At 41.1% G+C, this 16,462-nt stretch overlaps 1 protein-coding gene across 11 annotated transcripts in view; it reads left to right on the top strand.

Annotated features, from left to right (window-relative positions):
- Positions 1-16,462, top strand: part of ANKS1B (ankyrin repeat and sterile alpha motif domain containing 1B) — a 412,583-nt gene that overhangs the window by 383,640 nt on the left and 12,481 nt on the right. For 7 of the 11 annotated variants that reach the window (XM_025148302.3, XM_015284725.4, XM_025148297.3 and 4 more), the window contains 2 exons: positions 4,883-4,954; positions 15,603-15,689. In XM_025148302.3, coding sequence (XP_025004070.1) covers positions 4,883-4,954; positions 15,603-15,689 — 159 coding nt within the window. Of the gene's footprint in view, positions 1-4,882; positions 4,955-9,524; positions 9,537-15,602; positions 15,690-16,462 lie in introns of all 11 variants that reach the window. The other 4 variants (XM_040696043.2, XM_040696039.2, XM_040696033.2 and 1 more) reach the window with 2 other exon arrangements.

Below are 16,462 nucleotides of genomic sequence, written 5' to 3'. Positions count from 1 at the left end.
GTTTTAGATCCTCTTCACTTGAAGGGACTTGGATCCACAGTTATTTTTAGAATAATGTTCTCTTTGCCAAACAGTCGGGCATTTCTGGGGACAGCTGGGGCTACTGAAACTGTTTTAAAGCATATCCAGACATATATAAATTAGGGACTAGGTAAGCACAAGTGACACACAGCCTGGATCTCTCTGAGGAGGGGCAGAAGGGTGCTGCAGACTAACTAAAGCACGTCTATATCTTCCATTTGGCCTCCGTGGGGTAGAAATTGCCATTAATGCAGTAACTGTCCATGGTCAGTAACTGGAACCTCTCACCTTGCCCAGCAAGTCATGTTCTTAGGCTTGTTCTCTTCCTGTGCAGCTTGTCAAATTGAAAAGGAAGCTTAGTGACTTCTATTTTTTTTTAATAATTTTCATAGTTATTGAATAAGTTCACCTGAAGAGTAGCTCTTATCTCATTACTTGATCCGATAAATTCATGATTGGATGTAATCTTTGCACTAGGTTGAAGGGCATATGAGTCATTGAAGAAAGGAAGTTGAGATTAGCAGAAAAGAAGTACTATCACAATATCCAACATAGCGGTGATGAAGGAGACATCTTTCTTTCCTAATGACCATGCATCAATACACCGTCTTAGCTCCAAGCGTCCAGCTGTAATGACCTGAGCCTTATAGAGTAAAACCCTGCACTGGAAGTTAGTAACGGTGGCAGCTTTCATTGTATGTGATATCACTCAGTTGAGCTGACAACCTCTACATTGCTCCCACATGCTCTGTGTCTTTGAGAAGGAACATTTCAGAAAGGAAAGCAAAATTCTGTCACAGAATTTCAGATTCTTCTGACAACTAAATTGTAAAGTACCTTTGTGATTTGTTTGTCTGTTCATCAGTCCACTCTGGGAAGCACTTTTGATTGCTTGCAGCTGAAGATTTTTGCCATTGTGCAGATGGGACCAGAGCTGCCCAGCTCTTCTCTTCCTTCCTCTTATTATGCCATGAGCTCAAAAGCACTGGTTTTGTTTTTTTTCCCTGATGCTTGCCCAGCCAGTAGCTTTAAAGTTTTTTAAGCAATCCCAAATTGTTGTGCCATAGCCTATTAAAAAATAAATTTAAAAAGTTGAATTGAACTGAATTCTTCCCAGAAAAGGTCAGAGGATTCCAAAGATCAGACAGCAAAGGGTCCAGAAAAAGATACATTTCAACTTAATAGGCTTTTGTGTAAATTTCTAATTTCTGAACTTGTTTTAAATTGGTTGCTCATCTGTGATATGAAGCCATCCCATCAAGTTAATGCCCAAAGCTCTGTTCATGTCACCGTCAAGGCCCCAGCTGGACTCACAGCTGCTGGGCTTACAAACCTTTCACAACTGCAGTCCTTTAGGAATGTCCTTTATTTGTTCCTTTCTGCCTGTCCTTATGTAGTAGCAGGGTTGTTGCTCGCTCTTACGGTTATAACGCTCTGTAAAGTGGTGTTCACTAGTCACCATCTTGGCTACTGTTGACATTGAAATATTAACAGATTTTCTTGTGGGTCAGAGATTGCTGCAGTATACAGTGTTAACTAAAGACTTTAAAGAAAATATCTCGGTCTAGGTCAAGAGACCAGAGGGTCAAACCAGTAGATTTTCTGTTCTGTTCCAAATTGCTTTCAGCTGTAACAAGTTATTTTTGATCAGTTTTTTGTTTAATGTGAAGCTGGTTCACCCTCTGGTTTGGTTAGATTATAGAATGGTAGAAGCACTTAGATTAGAAAAGACCCCCTAAAGATCATCAAGTCTAACAGTCAACCTGAACTACCGAGTCCCATCATTAAACCATATCCCATGCTGCCTTTTAACTTAAACAGCCTTAGGGTATTTCTAGGGGAAATCAATGTAACAGAATGAAGTGGGCTCCTGCCTTTGATATTTGCTGTCTTCCTGGAGCTCACCTATTCCTTTCTCAGCAGCGATGTGACATCTCCAGCTCCTGTGTTGCTTACTTAGGATGGAAGACTTGAGAGAAGCCATGGCATTGCAGTGCAGTGGGAATGCAGAGACATCTGTGTGCCTGGGGAGAAGAAAAGCCTGCTGTCATAGATTCTTAGACTCCTTAGAGCTGGAAGGGACCTTTAAAGGTCATCTAGTCCAACTCCCCTGCAATGAATAGGTACATCCATAGCTAGATCAGGTTGCTCAGGGCCTGATCCAGCCTCACCTTGAAAGTCTCCAGGGACAAAACATCCACCACATCTCTGGGCAACCTGTTCCAGTGCCTCACCACCCTCACTGTAAAAGACCTTTTCCTTATATCCAATCTAAATCTATCCTTTCCCCTGTTCTATCTCCACAGACCCTGCTCAAGAGTTTGTCCCCTTCTTTTCCATAGTTCTCCTTTAGATACCAAAAGGCCACTGTCAGGTCTCCCAGAGCCTTTTCTTCTCCAGGCTGAACAGCCCCAGCTCTCTCAGCCTGTCTTCATACTGGAGATGTTCCATCCCTTGGGGCATTTTTTTTGCCCTTCTCTGGACGTGCTCCAACAGGACTGTCTCTCCTGTACTGAGGACTCCACACCTGGACGCAGTACTCCTGGTGAGGCCTCACTAGAAGAGTAGAGGGGCAGGGTCACCTCCCTTGACCTGCTGGCTGCGCTTCTTTTGGTGCAGCCCAGGATATGGTTGGCTTTCTGGGCTGCAAGGGTACATTGCTGGTTCACGTCCAGCCTGCCATCCACCAGTACCCCCAAGGTCTTTTTCAGCAGGGCTGCACTCAATCCTTTCATCCTGTGGCTTGTATTGGTAGTGGGTATTGCCTTGTCCCAGGTGCAAGACCTTGCATTTGGATTTGTTGAACTTCAAGGGGTTCACCTGGGCTCACTGCTCAAGCCTGTCCAGCTCCCTCTATGTGGCATCCCATCCCTCTGGTATGTTGACTGCACCTCACAGCTTGGTGTCATCAGCAAACTTGCTGAGGGTGCACTCGACTCCACTGTCAGTGCCACTTATGAAGATATTAAAGTGTATCGGTCCCAGCACTGTGGGACAGCACTCATCACTGATCTCCATCCAGACATTGAGCCATTGATCACTACTCTCTGGACTAGATCGTGCAGCCAGTTCTTCGTCCATTGAACAGTCTACCCATCAAATCCATATCTTTACGATTTGGCGAGAAAGATGTTGTGGGGTACCATGTCAGAGGCCTCACTGAAGTCAAGATAGATGACATCAGTGGCTCTTCCCTTGTTTATCGATGCAGTTACACCATCATAAAAGGCCACTAGGCTGATCATGCAGGATTTGCCCATGCTAATTTTCCCGTATCACTTTACTGCCTTCCATGTGCCTTAGCTTAGCTTCTGGGAAGATCTGCTCCATGATTTTCCCAACACAGAGGTGAGACTTACAGGTCGGTGGTCCCTGGGGTCATCCTTTTTTACCCATCTTAAAAATGAGTGTGATGTTGCATTTTTTTCCAGTCACCACAGCTCACTGCCATTACTTTTCAAATATCATTGTCTGTGGCTTGGTAACTACCTCAGTTAATTCTATCAGGACTTTGGGATGCATCTCATTGGGACCCATTGACTTGTGAATGTTCATGTTCCTCAGGTGGTCATGAACCTGATCTTCACTTACAGTGGGAGGGATGTTGCTTCCCCTGTCCCCTCCTACCAAAGCAAACATGATGGTTGTGTGACAAGCAGTTACCAGAGAAGACCAAGGCAAAAAAAATTAATTACCTTAGCCGTCTCCTTGTCCGTTGTTACCAGCTCACCTGTGTCATTCACTAGAGAGAGTACACCCTCCTGGACTTTCCTTTTCAGGTACTTGTAGAAGCCTTTCTTGTTCTTCTTGGTATCCCTCGCCAAGTTTAGTTCAAGCTGGGCCTTGGCTTTTCCTGACCCCCATCCTTACACATCCTTAAGGAAGCCTAGCAGCTTCCTTAAACTATTCCCATGGTATCTGTCCCTGTTTCCACTTCCTGTGCATTTTCTTATTGCTCTTCATTTTGACCAGCAGATCCTAGTTCATCTGTGCCGGTCTCTTGCCTTCCTTTCCTGACTTGCTGTCCTCTTCCTCTTTCATTAATTAAGACAAATCTACATGTGAAATATAGAAACACAGAATCAGAATCATCCCTTGTTCACAGAGCTATACAGGCACGTACACATAAATGAATGTGCACACCTGTGGTGTATATAGGAGAAAACACCCTTGTGAAACCCTGTTAGCAGTAACAAGACCACTCTCCACCAGCTGGCAGGGAGGATGTAGCCAGCTCCATGCCCAGGGAGCAGTGCAGTTCACTCTTAGTGGAGAGAGGTACTGAGTTCCCAGAGCAACAGCTCCAGTGGAGCACGGCCTGCTGCCAGGGTGTGGAAGCTGCCCACACCAGCACATCACACTGTGCTAGTTTTCATCTCAGATCTATTTTCTGTTTACTGACATCAAGCTCTGTTTGCCCATAAAGTAGTTACAAATTGAGTACAAAGAGGTCAGCATCTCTGCTGCCCTTCACATCCGTGATTGTACACAGAGCAATACGAGTTTGGCAGATGACAGCAAAAAGAAAGCAGATTCTCCATTTTGTAATCAAATGGCGTTTTTTGGGTGGAACCTGTGATGTTTGATTGTTGCTTGAGTTGTGGAGGTGATAAGCTAGAATATTTCAGGTGCTGTTTCCAAGGGCTCTGGCTGATTTAGCACTACTGATGCTGTGCATTCCTGTTTCATAGGTTGATTAGCACCATTTTAAGTGATCTGTCAGAGAACTGCAGGGTAAAGCCACACAACATTGAACTGTCTGATACCACTGTGGTTTTTGAGACATTTTTAATGCATTTCTGCTTATGTTTGTCTGTTCTAAAATTTTAGATGTGTAAAGTTTAATGGATTTTTATTTTAGTATTTAGGTTCTATGCTGGTAAAAGAGTTAAGAGGCACAGAATCAACACAGGATGCATGTGCAAAGATGAGGGTAAGTTATTGAATCTACTTCCTTCTTTAATCCATATAGTATTAAATCATGTTGGCTACTGATTACTTGTATGGTATCTTTTTTGGTCTCACAGTATTATTTTATGTATTTGTTTCCTCTGCCACTGGCATTTAGTAGGAAGCCTGTTGGAGTAATAGCAAAATGTGAAGGTAGATTTTATTTTGCCTGTGATCTAAGAAAAGCAAATGCATACGTTAAGTCCTGTATTTTTTCTTGAATCTTTGAGACTGTTTCAGAGTACTTGTCACACGTTTTAAGTGTGCCTAATAAACAGAACTGATTTGTAGATCATATATGATAATAGAGATTGAATTTACTACATCAAATATGTGCTAGTAAGTGTATTAACATTTCCAAAGTCATTGTTTTTTGCGTTATATGACGTGATGTCTACCTCATGCAGATGCCTGTACCTACATTACTATTCTCATGTATTATGAATTGCTGTTGTTTTGGTTGAAGTATGAAAAGGATACCAATAAAGTTTGATCTATTAGTGGAAAAGTAGCTTGGCTTCCTTCAGTCTTGTAAGAATATGTTATACTGTGGCTCTTTGGCCTGATTTTGGTTTCTAGGAAATGACTATGAGGCTCAGACGCTCTCCGACAAACATACTGCTGCCAGGAACTGAAAACAGCACCAGACCAACTGCATTCCCAATTGTATTTGGAGTAAAAATGCTCACAGTTATAGAGATGGCAAGCATATCGTGGTCTGGCATAATTAATTAATTGTTTGTTGGTCTGCCGATGATGTAAAATTATGTAGTTGAATGAGTAAAATCCTTTATTATATGGATCATAAGCCTTTGAAGCAAGACGCCTCTGAGCACTAGATATAGCATTTGGATTAATTATAAAGCTAGAAGACATGTAATATTTATGCAGTCAGACAGCCATTTTCTATTGGTTACATACCTACAGTGCTCAGATTACTGTACAAGCCATGTAACCTAAAGGCTGACAGTAATTCATATTTACTAGATTGCCTGAAGATCTGTTGTTTCTTGGCTAATTATGTGCTAATCATTCTTTACCTGGCCTTAAACTTATTAAAACAATAACTTGACACAGTGGAGATCTATAGTCACATACACTTGTTCTGGGAGACTAACTGAGTCTGCAAGTATATCATCTTCCAACTCAGTTTTCAAACTGTCTAACACAGCACTTCAGTTTTTTAGGATGCAGATCTTAGGGCAGAATTTGACACCATAGCAGCATATGACATCTTCAGTAAGTTATGTGACTGAACTAGGAAGCTAAACATCAAAAAAGTCACTCTAAATAATTTATAGCCTTTTTAAGATTTGTTTTTAAATATGCTAAGAGCTTGGCAAATTTAAATTATGTACCTGAAAAACTGTTTGAAAACTAGTTTAATTTAAAGGTGATTTTTTTGTTGTTTTTTTTTTCCCCCCATAAAAATGATGGAGTTAAACTAACAGTTTATAAAGCAATACAGGGCACTTACATAAGCATCATCACTGTATTACTTACGTATATTTTTTTATATTCTATTTTGAAACCGTTATGCTGAGAGAATATTTTCCAGTTTGAGTGATTTTTATTTTTTTTATTGCAATGAGATTTGAATGAAACAATTCTAAATCAGGACTTCATCTATCCTTTTTAGGTAGTCCTTTTTATCATGTTCCTATTCAAATCAGAAGCAAAAAACATTGACTTAATGAGAACAGATTATTATCTTAGGAAAAGTATACCCATGATAAAAACATCTGTTCTTTCCAAAACTTTCTCCCTGTGGATATATTCTGTATGTTGTTGTCTCTGAATTGGGAGTGCAGGTTGTCCTGAGCCATTCTGAACTTTACTGTAATGTTCATTATTAAGTACTGCTGAGATTTCATTGAAAATGTGTCTTCTTTCACAGTTACGTTTTACTTTAAATGTACTGAAAGGGACATTTCATGTACTAAAAAGAACTGAAAAGCTAGATACATTATGTGACTGCATCTCAGGTACCTAATTCTGTCCACTTGTCCAGTCTCTTCTGTATAACCTTATTCATCAGTCAGGTTATATGCAAGGATGTATTAATGTGATAGAGCACATTTTCAATTTTTGTATTTGTTTTCTTTTTCCATTTATTTCAAAACTATAGCATGCTGAACTTTTTGCTGAAATCTGAAACAAGTTGGGGGAGGACTATATTACTTGAACCTTGAATCTTGTTGGGGTCCTTCCCAAGAAATTTTTAATCTTTCTGGAGTCTGCTCAATAATGATTTTTGAGCAGAATATATAAAACTTGTCTTGGCCATACACCCATCCGTTGTGCTTCCCATCATTGTGCTCCAGCAGGGCAGGTGATGGATTTGTTGGTGAAACATCATGCTGATGTATTAGACAGAGTTCAACAAGAGAGTAGGGTTATATGTGCTTTTTGTTCCCACCCCAATGGCAGACCCTTGCAGCCATCCAGAATTACGGATATTTGGCAAGAACTGTGCCTATTAGAGGGATTATACTTTACTGTTCCAATCACATATTTGTGCTCCAAGAATGGATTTGTATTTTATGGTTTCCTATTTGTTTCCAGCTATTTTCTTTCACAGACTCCCTTTGCAGTCAACAGTACTGTCTCCTTATCTCCCTTTCTCACCTGCTGTAAATTGACCTTTGCTACTTGGAGATTAAATCTCACTGTCCTGACCAGGACAGACATATTAATGTTATTTCAGAGATGCCTTCAAGAAATTAGGGGCTTTCATCTTTCTCAACATGGAATGGAAAATATTACAAGCTGTGTTTGCAGTCCAATTACCACCTTCACTTCAAATCACCATAGGAACAGGAAGAGAGAATAAAATGTGTTTACATCAAAATAAAGAAAAGGAATAAAGTTTAATGGCAGCTGGGAAGAGACTTGCTTTCTACAGTAGACTCCATCAGGCGTTTATACATCTGAATTCAGACAACACCAAGTTGGGAGGGAGTGTTGATCTGCCTGAGGGGAGAAAGGCACTACAGAGGGACCTGGATAGACTGGATAGATGGGCCGAGGCAAACTGTGTGAGTTTCAATAGGGCCAAGTGTCGGGTCCTGCATTTTGGTCACAACAACCCCAGGAAACCCTACAGGCTTGGGGAGGAGTGGCTGGAAAGCTGCCTCGTGGAAAGGGACCTTGGTGTACTGTTGGACAGTTGGCTGAATATGAGCCAGCAGTGTGCCCAGGTGGCCAAGAAGGCCAATGGCATCCTGGCTTGTATCAGGAACAGTGTGGTGAGCAGGACTAGGGAAGTCATCCTGGCCCTTTACTCAGCATTGGTGAGGTCTCACCTTGAGTTCCGTGTTCAGATTTGGGCACCTCAGTACAGAAAGGACATTAGGGTGCTGGAGCAGGTCCAAAGAAGGGCAACAAGGCTTGTGAAGGGCTTGGAGAATATGCCCTATGAGGAGAAACTGAAGGAACTGGGGCTGTTTAGTCTGGGGAAAAGGAGGCTGAGGGGAGACCTTATTGCTCCCTTCCAAGATGTGAAAGGTGCTTACAGTGAGAGCAGGGTTGGTCTCTTCTCACTGGTGACAGGGTGAGAGGAAATGGCCTCAAGTTGCGCCAGGGTAAGTTTAGGTTGGATATCAGGAAAAACTTCTTTACAGAGAGGGTTGTTAAGCACTGGAATGGGCTCCCCAGGGAGGTGGTTGAGTCACCATCCCTGAAAGTGTTTAAAAACCGTTTGGATGTGGTGCTCAGGGACATGATGTAGTGGAGGGCTGTTAGAGTTAGGATGGTATGGTTAGGTTGTGCTTGGACACGAAGATCTTTAAGGTCTTTAAGGTCTTTTCCAACCTGAGCAATTCGGTTCTATTCCTTGACTCTGTAAAAAGAGCATGGTTTTCTGCTTACTGGCACAAGTGAGGCAACAGGGTAGACTCTTTCCTTGAGCTGATGTTAAATCACTCATTTTGGGTACACAGATTGCAATCTGAACCAATCAGATATTTACTGCAGCAGCTGGGAACTGGGAATCTGTTCTTGGATCCTGACACTTTCCTGAACATATTTTTCTTAGAATGTTTTTTTATTAAAAAAGAGGTTCTTAAATTTCAAGTCAAAGCTCTGGGGAACTAGTGATGTAATTCTATTCAAAAAGCCTGTGTTTAAATATCTTGCTGACTTACGACCAAAAAGTCAAAGTTGGAATTGTCACAAAACCTGTTTCCCTTATCTCTGGAGAGGAAGATGAAGCAGAGTTGCCTCTTTATATGCTAGCAGAAAAGTGAGATGGGGTCTGGAGCATTCCTTCCTTACTCCTTCCTACATAAAGAAGTTGGATGCAGATGACTGTCTGCTTATTTCTACTAATCCCTTTCTACTTCTCAGTCCTGATTTCTCCCCTAGAACTACTACCCTTCATAGGCTTCCAGTGATACTAGGGAGGCAAATACCACATCAGGAGCAAATACCGCATTTGAGACCTGGTGGATTCTCTGATTGCTGTGCTCTTAGGGCATGTAGCTCTCTATCTCTAGCTTGGCAGAGCCTGCAGTGAAACAGCTGCACGCATATCACTCAAAAGGGAAAAAAAGAAGCGGTGTGAAGTCCTCAGGCCATTCAGTCCTTCTGCATACCCACATCACTCCATTCCGTGTTGTTCAGAGGACTGTATGTCCTTGATCTCTGACAAGAATCCAAGGTGCAGGAGGGACACACTGCCCTGTCAGCAGCAGATGAATATGTACAGATACTGCAGAAACAAGGAGATCTCATTCTCAAGCAGATGAGTTGCAGGTGCATCCCTTGTGCAATATTCACATTAATGATGTAGCTTGGAGGCATCCACTAATTGTAGAGAAGTAAACAGTCTTGTACCATGGGGATTACAGATGCTATCGTATTTCAAGAGGTATTACATTATGTCAGTGATGCATTTTTAAGCCTTTTGGACTGTGAGAAGTTAGTAAATATTTGTTAGAAGGCAGAATGCATTTTCAAAATGAGCTTTAAAACTACTCAGTCAAAAGTGAATTTTGCCTTTTTGTTTCATCTCATACATGGTATTGTCAACGTGATTCACTCAAAAACAAATGTTTAACAAGGCTTCATAATGTTAAAGCCATTACTTTCAGGTATGATAGTAGGTGGTACCAATACATGTTTTGAAATGTGCAGTTTGATGCCATTTGGAATTAGTAGCTGCTACCAGTATGGGAAGGTGTTGAATGAAGTGGATTCCAGTACGTAGTTGAACAGGAACATTGCCAGCTGTAGTCTTCAGATAGCTATTAAAAGGCAGTATAGGACAGAACTAGCAGATTCATTTGCAAAAGTAAAAAGCCAAGAGAAATCTTAAGGCTTTACAGGCTCATAAACTTGCATACAATTTGCCTATTACGTTGTTAGTAATTCAGCATAGTTGAATTCTGTCTTTCCTCTGCGTATTTGCAAGATCAAATATAATCATGTATGCAATAAAAGCTATAGATGAACATGGTTTAATTTTGGTCAGCATGCGAAAGCTGAGTAATCCAGCTATAAATGTACTTCTATGCATGTATAAGTACATGAAAGTGGTCAAGGTGGCAAAGTAGAAGAATCAGTGTACCCAGATACCTTCTGGCAGGAAATAAATAGATGAGGTGGAAGCATTTTGAGAGTAGGCTGGGTTACGCAGTATGCTACAGTATATCAAGTGGATGTGCAAGCACCTTAATTTGAACACCATTCTACATGTGCATCTTAATTTCTTCTTCAGCTCCTTTGTGTCTGTGTATGTGCACAGAGATGCCATGTTTTGTACACTGCAGGAATATTCAGAAGTGATAGATTAATGCTCTCAGTTCTGCACAGAACAAGGTATTGCAGTATAATCCCATCTTGAAAGGATTAAAGGCCCTTTAGGATTCTGTGTTTTGCATGTGCCTGTTTTCTTTTTAAAAGGAAACAGCTAGTTTGTATTCCTTTATTCGCAGAAAAAAAGCCCTCTCCTCTTAAGTCATCATTGGCTAATTTGATTTGATGGGTACAATGGCTGGGTGGATTTCAAATTCAATTATCTGGACTTTAGTTTGTATTCTAAATAAACATCTGGCAGTTCTGCACAGCCTTTAGCTCAAAATCAAAAGATGAGAGGAAATGCTTCACTCACTTAGGACAATTTGTAGTACTATAGAAATCTATTTAGAGCCCACTTGTGAGTATTGGTTTTGGTTGTTTTTTTTTTTCAATGCAACTAAGGAAAATTCATAAACAGGTTTGGAAACAACAAGAAGAACCCCAGGCTACTCTTTTTTTTTTTCCTTTTCCTTAAAACACCTTCAGAGCTGAGCTTGCTATCTTTCCCTTTGTCCCCCTGCTCTTGTATCCCTTTATGAGTGTTCTTAAAGAAGGAACTGGATGCAGCTCTGTCTAAGGCTAGGCAGAGGTTTGGCAACGTGCTGCGTAATGGCAGCAGTGGGTTCAGATACTGACTCAGAGGATCTTAAATCCCAGCCCTTACTGTATAAATAATCACTGTGCTAAACAGACAGATACGCAGAAGGTGCTGTCCTCTTCCTTCTACTGAAGGAGGTCTCCATTTGGAATGCTGGGTGGAGGAGGGCACTTATTGAATTGTGTGAACCCACTGCTGGCTCTGGTGGCTATTTCTGATGGACTGGCTATAAGTTCACTTGCAGGAAGCAATCTTTTTATAGAAGTCAGCTAGAGAAAAACAGCAGCTCATTTAGAAAGTCAGGCACGCCAGCAATGTGGCTGGTGCTCCCACCAACTTCCAGCAACATAGCATGTTGTCGTCCATAGATACCTTATTTATTCCTATACTGGGACTACTCTTTCTTCTTTTTCTTTGGAAGAAATGGGTATTCTTATTCTTCAGAAAAGTCTATTATCCAAGGAAGCTGCACACAGCAGCCATGCATCAAAATAAAGGAGAGATTTCTATTACTGACTGACTGTCTTTATTCTGAAGAAAAAGAGACTGTCTCTTTTGGGGAGTCTAAGGAAGCTGAACAAATGTCACATTAGATTTAGGATGGCAGTGTTTTTCTCCATCTTCCCGTGTCTGCAGTCAGACCTGCTTTATGGTTCTTGTGCTCTGTATGGAGTACTTCTACATCAGCATCTACCTGCCCCTTAGGAGGTATTTCAGAAGTGAGACCAAATCTCACTCTGTGGCATGCAGACTTGCTGTATTAAGACTCCTCACTGCAGTGCACTTGAGGAGACAGGACATGCACATCTGTCCTTATGACCAACAGATCATCTGGCAATGGCACAGACAGGCAATGGCAGTGAGCCTAGAATATGTTCACTGTTCATCCAGTTGATTATCCTAAAGTTGTTTATTAAAATAAAGAGCCAAAGTTACAGTCACAAACCACAGAGTTCATTATAACTCTGACCAGTTACAGGCTAGTGAGCACTTGCCCAAAGACAGGGTCCTGTCACTATAATTATTTCTACTTGAGATAAAATCCAGTCCTGCTACCATGATATGAACATGCCTTGGAGCATTAGACCATATGCCAATATACACATGACATCCTGTGCCAGTCTTCAACTGTGGGTCCTATACCTTTGGCTCAGGTTCATATGCTTCCCATAGAGGCACCAGATGGACAAAAATATTTTGTCATCTCATCATGTCCTCAACAGTGGTGGTTAGAACCTGAAAAGCGTGAGAAAAGGAAGTACTGCTGCCTGTGTCCCACCTTCTCAGATTCTAGTCACAGGCACCAGCAGAGATGCCCACTTGGCCTGCACAGAGGTGCGAAACGTCTGACCATAAAAGCTCTGGGATGACTGTCAACACCCTAGATTCTAGAGCCAAAGCAGTTACAGTGCCTGAGCAAGTAGTATTTGTATTGTATCTCTGAAAACTCACATTGCACATCCTGGCAGCCACCCCCTCCACTGAAGAAGAAATGAACGACAAACAAATAATATGAGCTCACCATGGCAACTCAAAACTATTGAAGACTGGAAACTGCTCAGAAATAGTAATTTTATGGTGGACTTCAGTTCATCTGTCACTGGGAGAGGAGCAGGGGGAATAGTGTGTATTTCATGATAGTACGATCCCTTACCAAGGGTATTATTCCACTGCCCAACTCTGTTGCGACAGGCATATCCATGTGTAGAGTTGTTTCCCAAAATCATGTTTCTGTGCTGGGCTTCTGTCTTCCAGAACACCTCTGCATGAATGAATCCTGCAGTTATTTTGGTTTGCAAATTGATAAGGGATGTCCACTGCTCCTTACCAGCTGAGACGATTTGGCTTAATGAATTGCAAATGTCCATCAGTATCCGATTCATTTCCTAACTTGGCATATGCAGATTAAAAGTATCTTAATGAGCTATTTCACGCAGGTACCATCTTCTGGCATTGACAGTCTTCCTTAAATATGAAAGATCAGGTCTGCTCAAGACAAATCCCACTAAATGTGAGGCACATAAGGAAGATGATTAAAGTACAAACCACTGGTCTAGATGAAAGAGGACTCTCAGATGGCTGGTGCAACGTTGCCAACAGGAAACTTCACCTTTATGGCAAGTGGCAGATAGTGCAAGTTAGACCAAAAAGCTAAAGTGAACTCAGTAGCCATATTTGTGTAATGTATGGGAGGAGGGGAGGAATTTTGCTGCTAAGGAGGCGAGGAAGGAGGTAATTACAATAATCAAAATGAGAGACAAAGAGCTCTTGAATGTAGCTGTCGGAATAGAAAGAAAGGACAAAAGTTGGTTGATTGCTGGGTTGCCAGATGATGAAAGTGAAGTTGTCGTATTTGTGAATGTTTTGCCTGGATATAAGCGTATATGGGGTATATTGCTTGTTATTCTGATGGGTGTATGTACTGCAGTTTCTGTGCAGTCACTGTCGGGCTTTGTGTGCATCGAAATTGTATTTTATGAAAAGAGTCATTTGAGATGTATTATAGAGACACGCAGGTATGTGCTCACTCTCATTTTGGCAGAGACAGTTCTGTTTTGCATTCAGAAAAACGCGAATCAGATTAGCGTCTTTCTTCAGACTTTGTTAGATTTTTCAACATGTTTTATCATCTACAAATTCACTTTTGAGAAGCATCCAGGCTTCTGGGTAAAAGAAGCCTTCTCCAGGATAAATTGACACACGGCATCGTCTTGAGTCTCTTGTTGTCTGATACTGAACGGTACGACAGTCCTCTCCATTGCATGTATGGGAGGGGATCTTTCTGACGCATAATTGGAGGTTCTTGCCTTCACTGCACACGACCTAATTGTAGAACTTGGTTGGCTCTGTAGCTTTGAATGTTATGTTGGCAAAAAAGGAGCCGCATTTGATTTGAGCAGGAATGAGATCAGAAAAAGAAACTTACTTGCAGTTGTTTTTTTTTCCTTTTAAGCTTTATTTGTTTTCCCTCTGGTGTTCCCATCACCTATTCTTCAGACAGATTTTTTTTTCAGATACAGTCTGCGTTTTCAAGTTTAAATCTTTGCTGTTAAATTTCTCTTGAAAAATACAAAACCGCTGCTGCTGCTGCTGCTCATGTTCAGCTTCTCTTGTAAACTTTTGGGGTGGCAATTCTACACCTTTCTACATGGTTGCACCCTCATTCTGTGTCTTTTGTCATATTTCTTTAGATTTAATTATCTGAAGTTAGGCTTTCCTCAAGAAAATGTTCAATTGCTTTCTGTGATCACTCGTAGATATTACCACGAGTGAGCGTTTGCTGAACTTTATCTACATTTTTTTATCTATAATAGATTTGTATAGAATAGTCCTCTCTATAATTGCTTCCACCTTAAAAGAATTCAGACCATCTCTAAACTACATGATGTTTGTTTTTCCTTTTCTTTCTTTAGAAAACTTAATCCATAAACTAATCAACAGGTTTTCTGCAGAGAATTTAAATATATCCCAAATATATGCCCAATCTGTTTGCCAGGAAATAGCTTAGCTGTGTGCCTCACGTTGAAGGCATGCATAGAAGAAAAACAGCTTTATACAAAGACGTGAACTGTAGGTAAGAGAACCTGGCCACTGAGGGAATGCAGAATAAGGCTCTGTGTTAATTCATGTGTAAAGCTGATCGCAGTAACAATCACGTTGGAGGAAGTGCGGATGGTTAGGCTTTACAAGATTCTGCATCGGGCTGACAGGTTGACTGGCAGGCCTGGAGGGCTGCACGCATATCTCATGTCACAAATATAGCTGCAAGAAGGTGAGGGAGAGAGTGAAATATTCCTAAGTAACAACTAATTGCAGCAAAGAAGTAGTTCCACAAAATGCACTGTTAGTTTTTCCAGCTGGGAAGGACAGGAGGAAGAGAAGAGAGGCGGGGGTGAATGGGGCACATCAGATGGATGTTTTAAATGTGTGTGTTTTGGGAAATCCCCGGTTACGTGACTGGTCATTTTAAGTGTGGCAAACTTCATTCTCTTTGCATCATGCTGGGGGAAAGCAGAGTTTCTATCATCCTTGCAACAAACTGCAGGGCTCTTTTTAGTTTCACAACTACAAGACAGCTATTTCAAAAGCCCAGAGATCAGTCAGCTCAAGAAAAAGACAAATATTTGAATAAGTACCTTTTGTTTAACTGAAGCATTTTGTTAGAAGAAGAAGAGAAAGAGTGCTGTTTTTTCAGTGCATTACAACTCCAACAGCATCTTCATTTTTGTTCCAGAAGTCTACGGAACAAATGAAGAAAGTGCCAACCATTGTCCTGTCTGTCTCGTACAAAGGAGTCAAATTTATTGATGCAACAAATAAGGTATGTGCAATCACTGAATATCAGCTTTTCTTCCTCACAGATAGGAATACTTATGAGGTTGGCTCTGTTAGAGCACCGGACCATAGAGGGGCACAGATTTGCACTGTGTGCTTTCTTTCTTTTTTTCTCTTCTCTCCACAATTGATGTAATCTTACTGTCACTCTCCAGAAACTCTGTCTGGAGGTTGAGTGAAGCACCTTTAATGGCTCAGTTGCAGAACATTGTGTCCAGCCTTCTGATGTTAAAAGGCAAACTCATGACAACAAACATTTGGCAAAGGGCCTCCACAAAATCCTTTACCGTATTCTTCCCCGTGCAGTTCCTTAAACATGCAGAAAATATGTATATTTCTTCAATATAATTTTTGGTAAGAAATAAAAGTATGAAAATGTGTCAATAAGCAAGGTTTTATCCAGGGCCAGCCATTATAAGAAACATGAGCCTTGGGTGTGCTTTCCAAATGTCAGTGTCTCACCAATGGCTATTTTCCTGGTACTTCCCATCTGACTCCCTGAACTACTGCAGCTTCGTAACAGTTGTTGTTCCATATTGTGTTCATCTTCCTGTGTGCTGTGGCAAGGCCTCTGTGCTTTCTTTCTTATATTCCAAAATAGATCCAGCTTTTTTTTTTCTTTTCTTTTTAATTTATTTATTTAATTTATTTTTAAGACAGAAATTGGGAGATTGGAGAACTCAGTGATGGATTGAACCATGGGTTATTGCTTAGCCGAAGTAAAATGTAAAATCTTTGAAAATGGGAAAAATATAATGC

This window comes from Gallus gallus, chromosome 1 (genome assembly GCF_016699485.2).
Source record: "Gallus gallus isolate bGalGal1 chromosome 1, bGalGal1.mat.broiler.GRCg7b, whole genome shotgun sequence".
NCBI classification, from domain to species: Eukaryota; Metazoa; Chordata; class Aves; order Galliformes; family Phasianidae; genus Gallus; species Gallus gallus.
The sequence above is the reverse complement of the archived record's forward strand: the minus strand, read 5'-3'. Positions and strand labels throughout refer to the sequence as shown.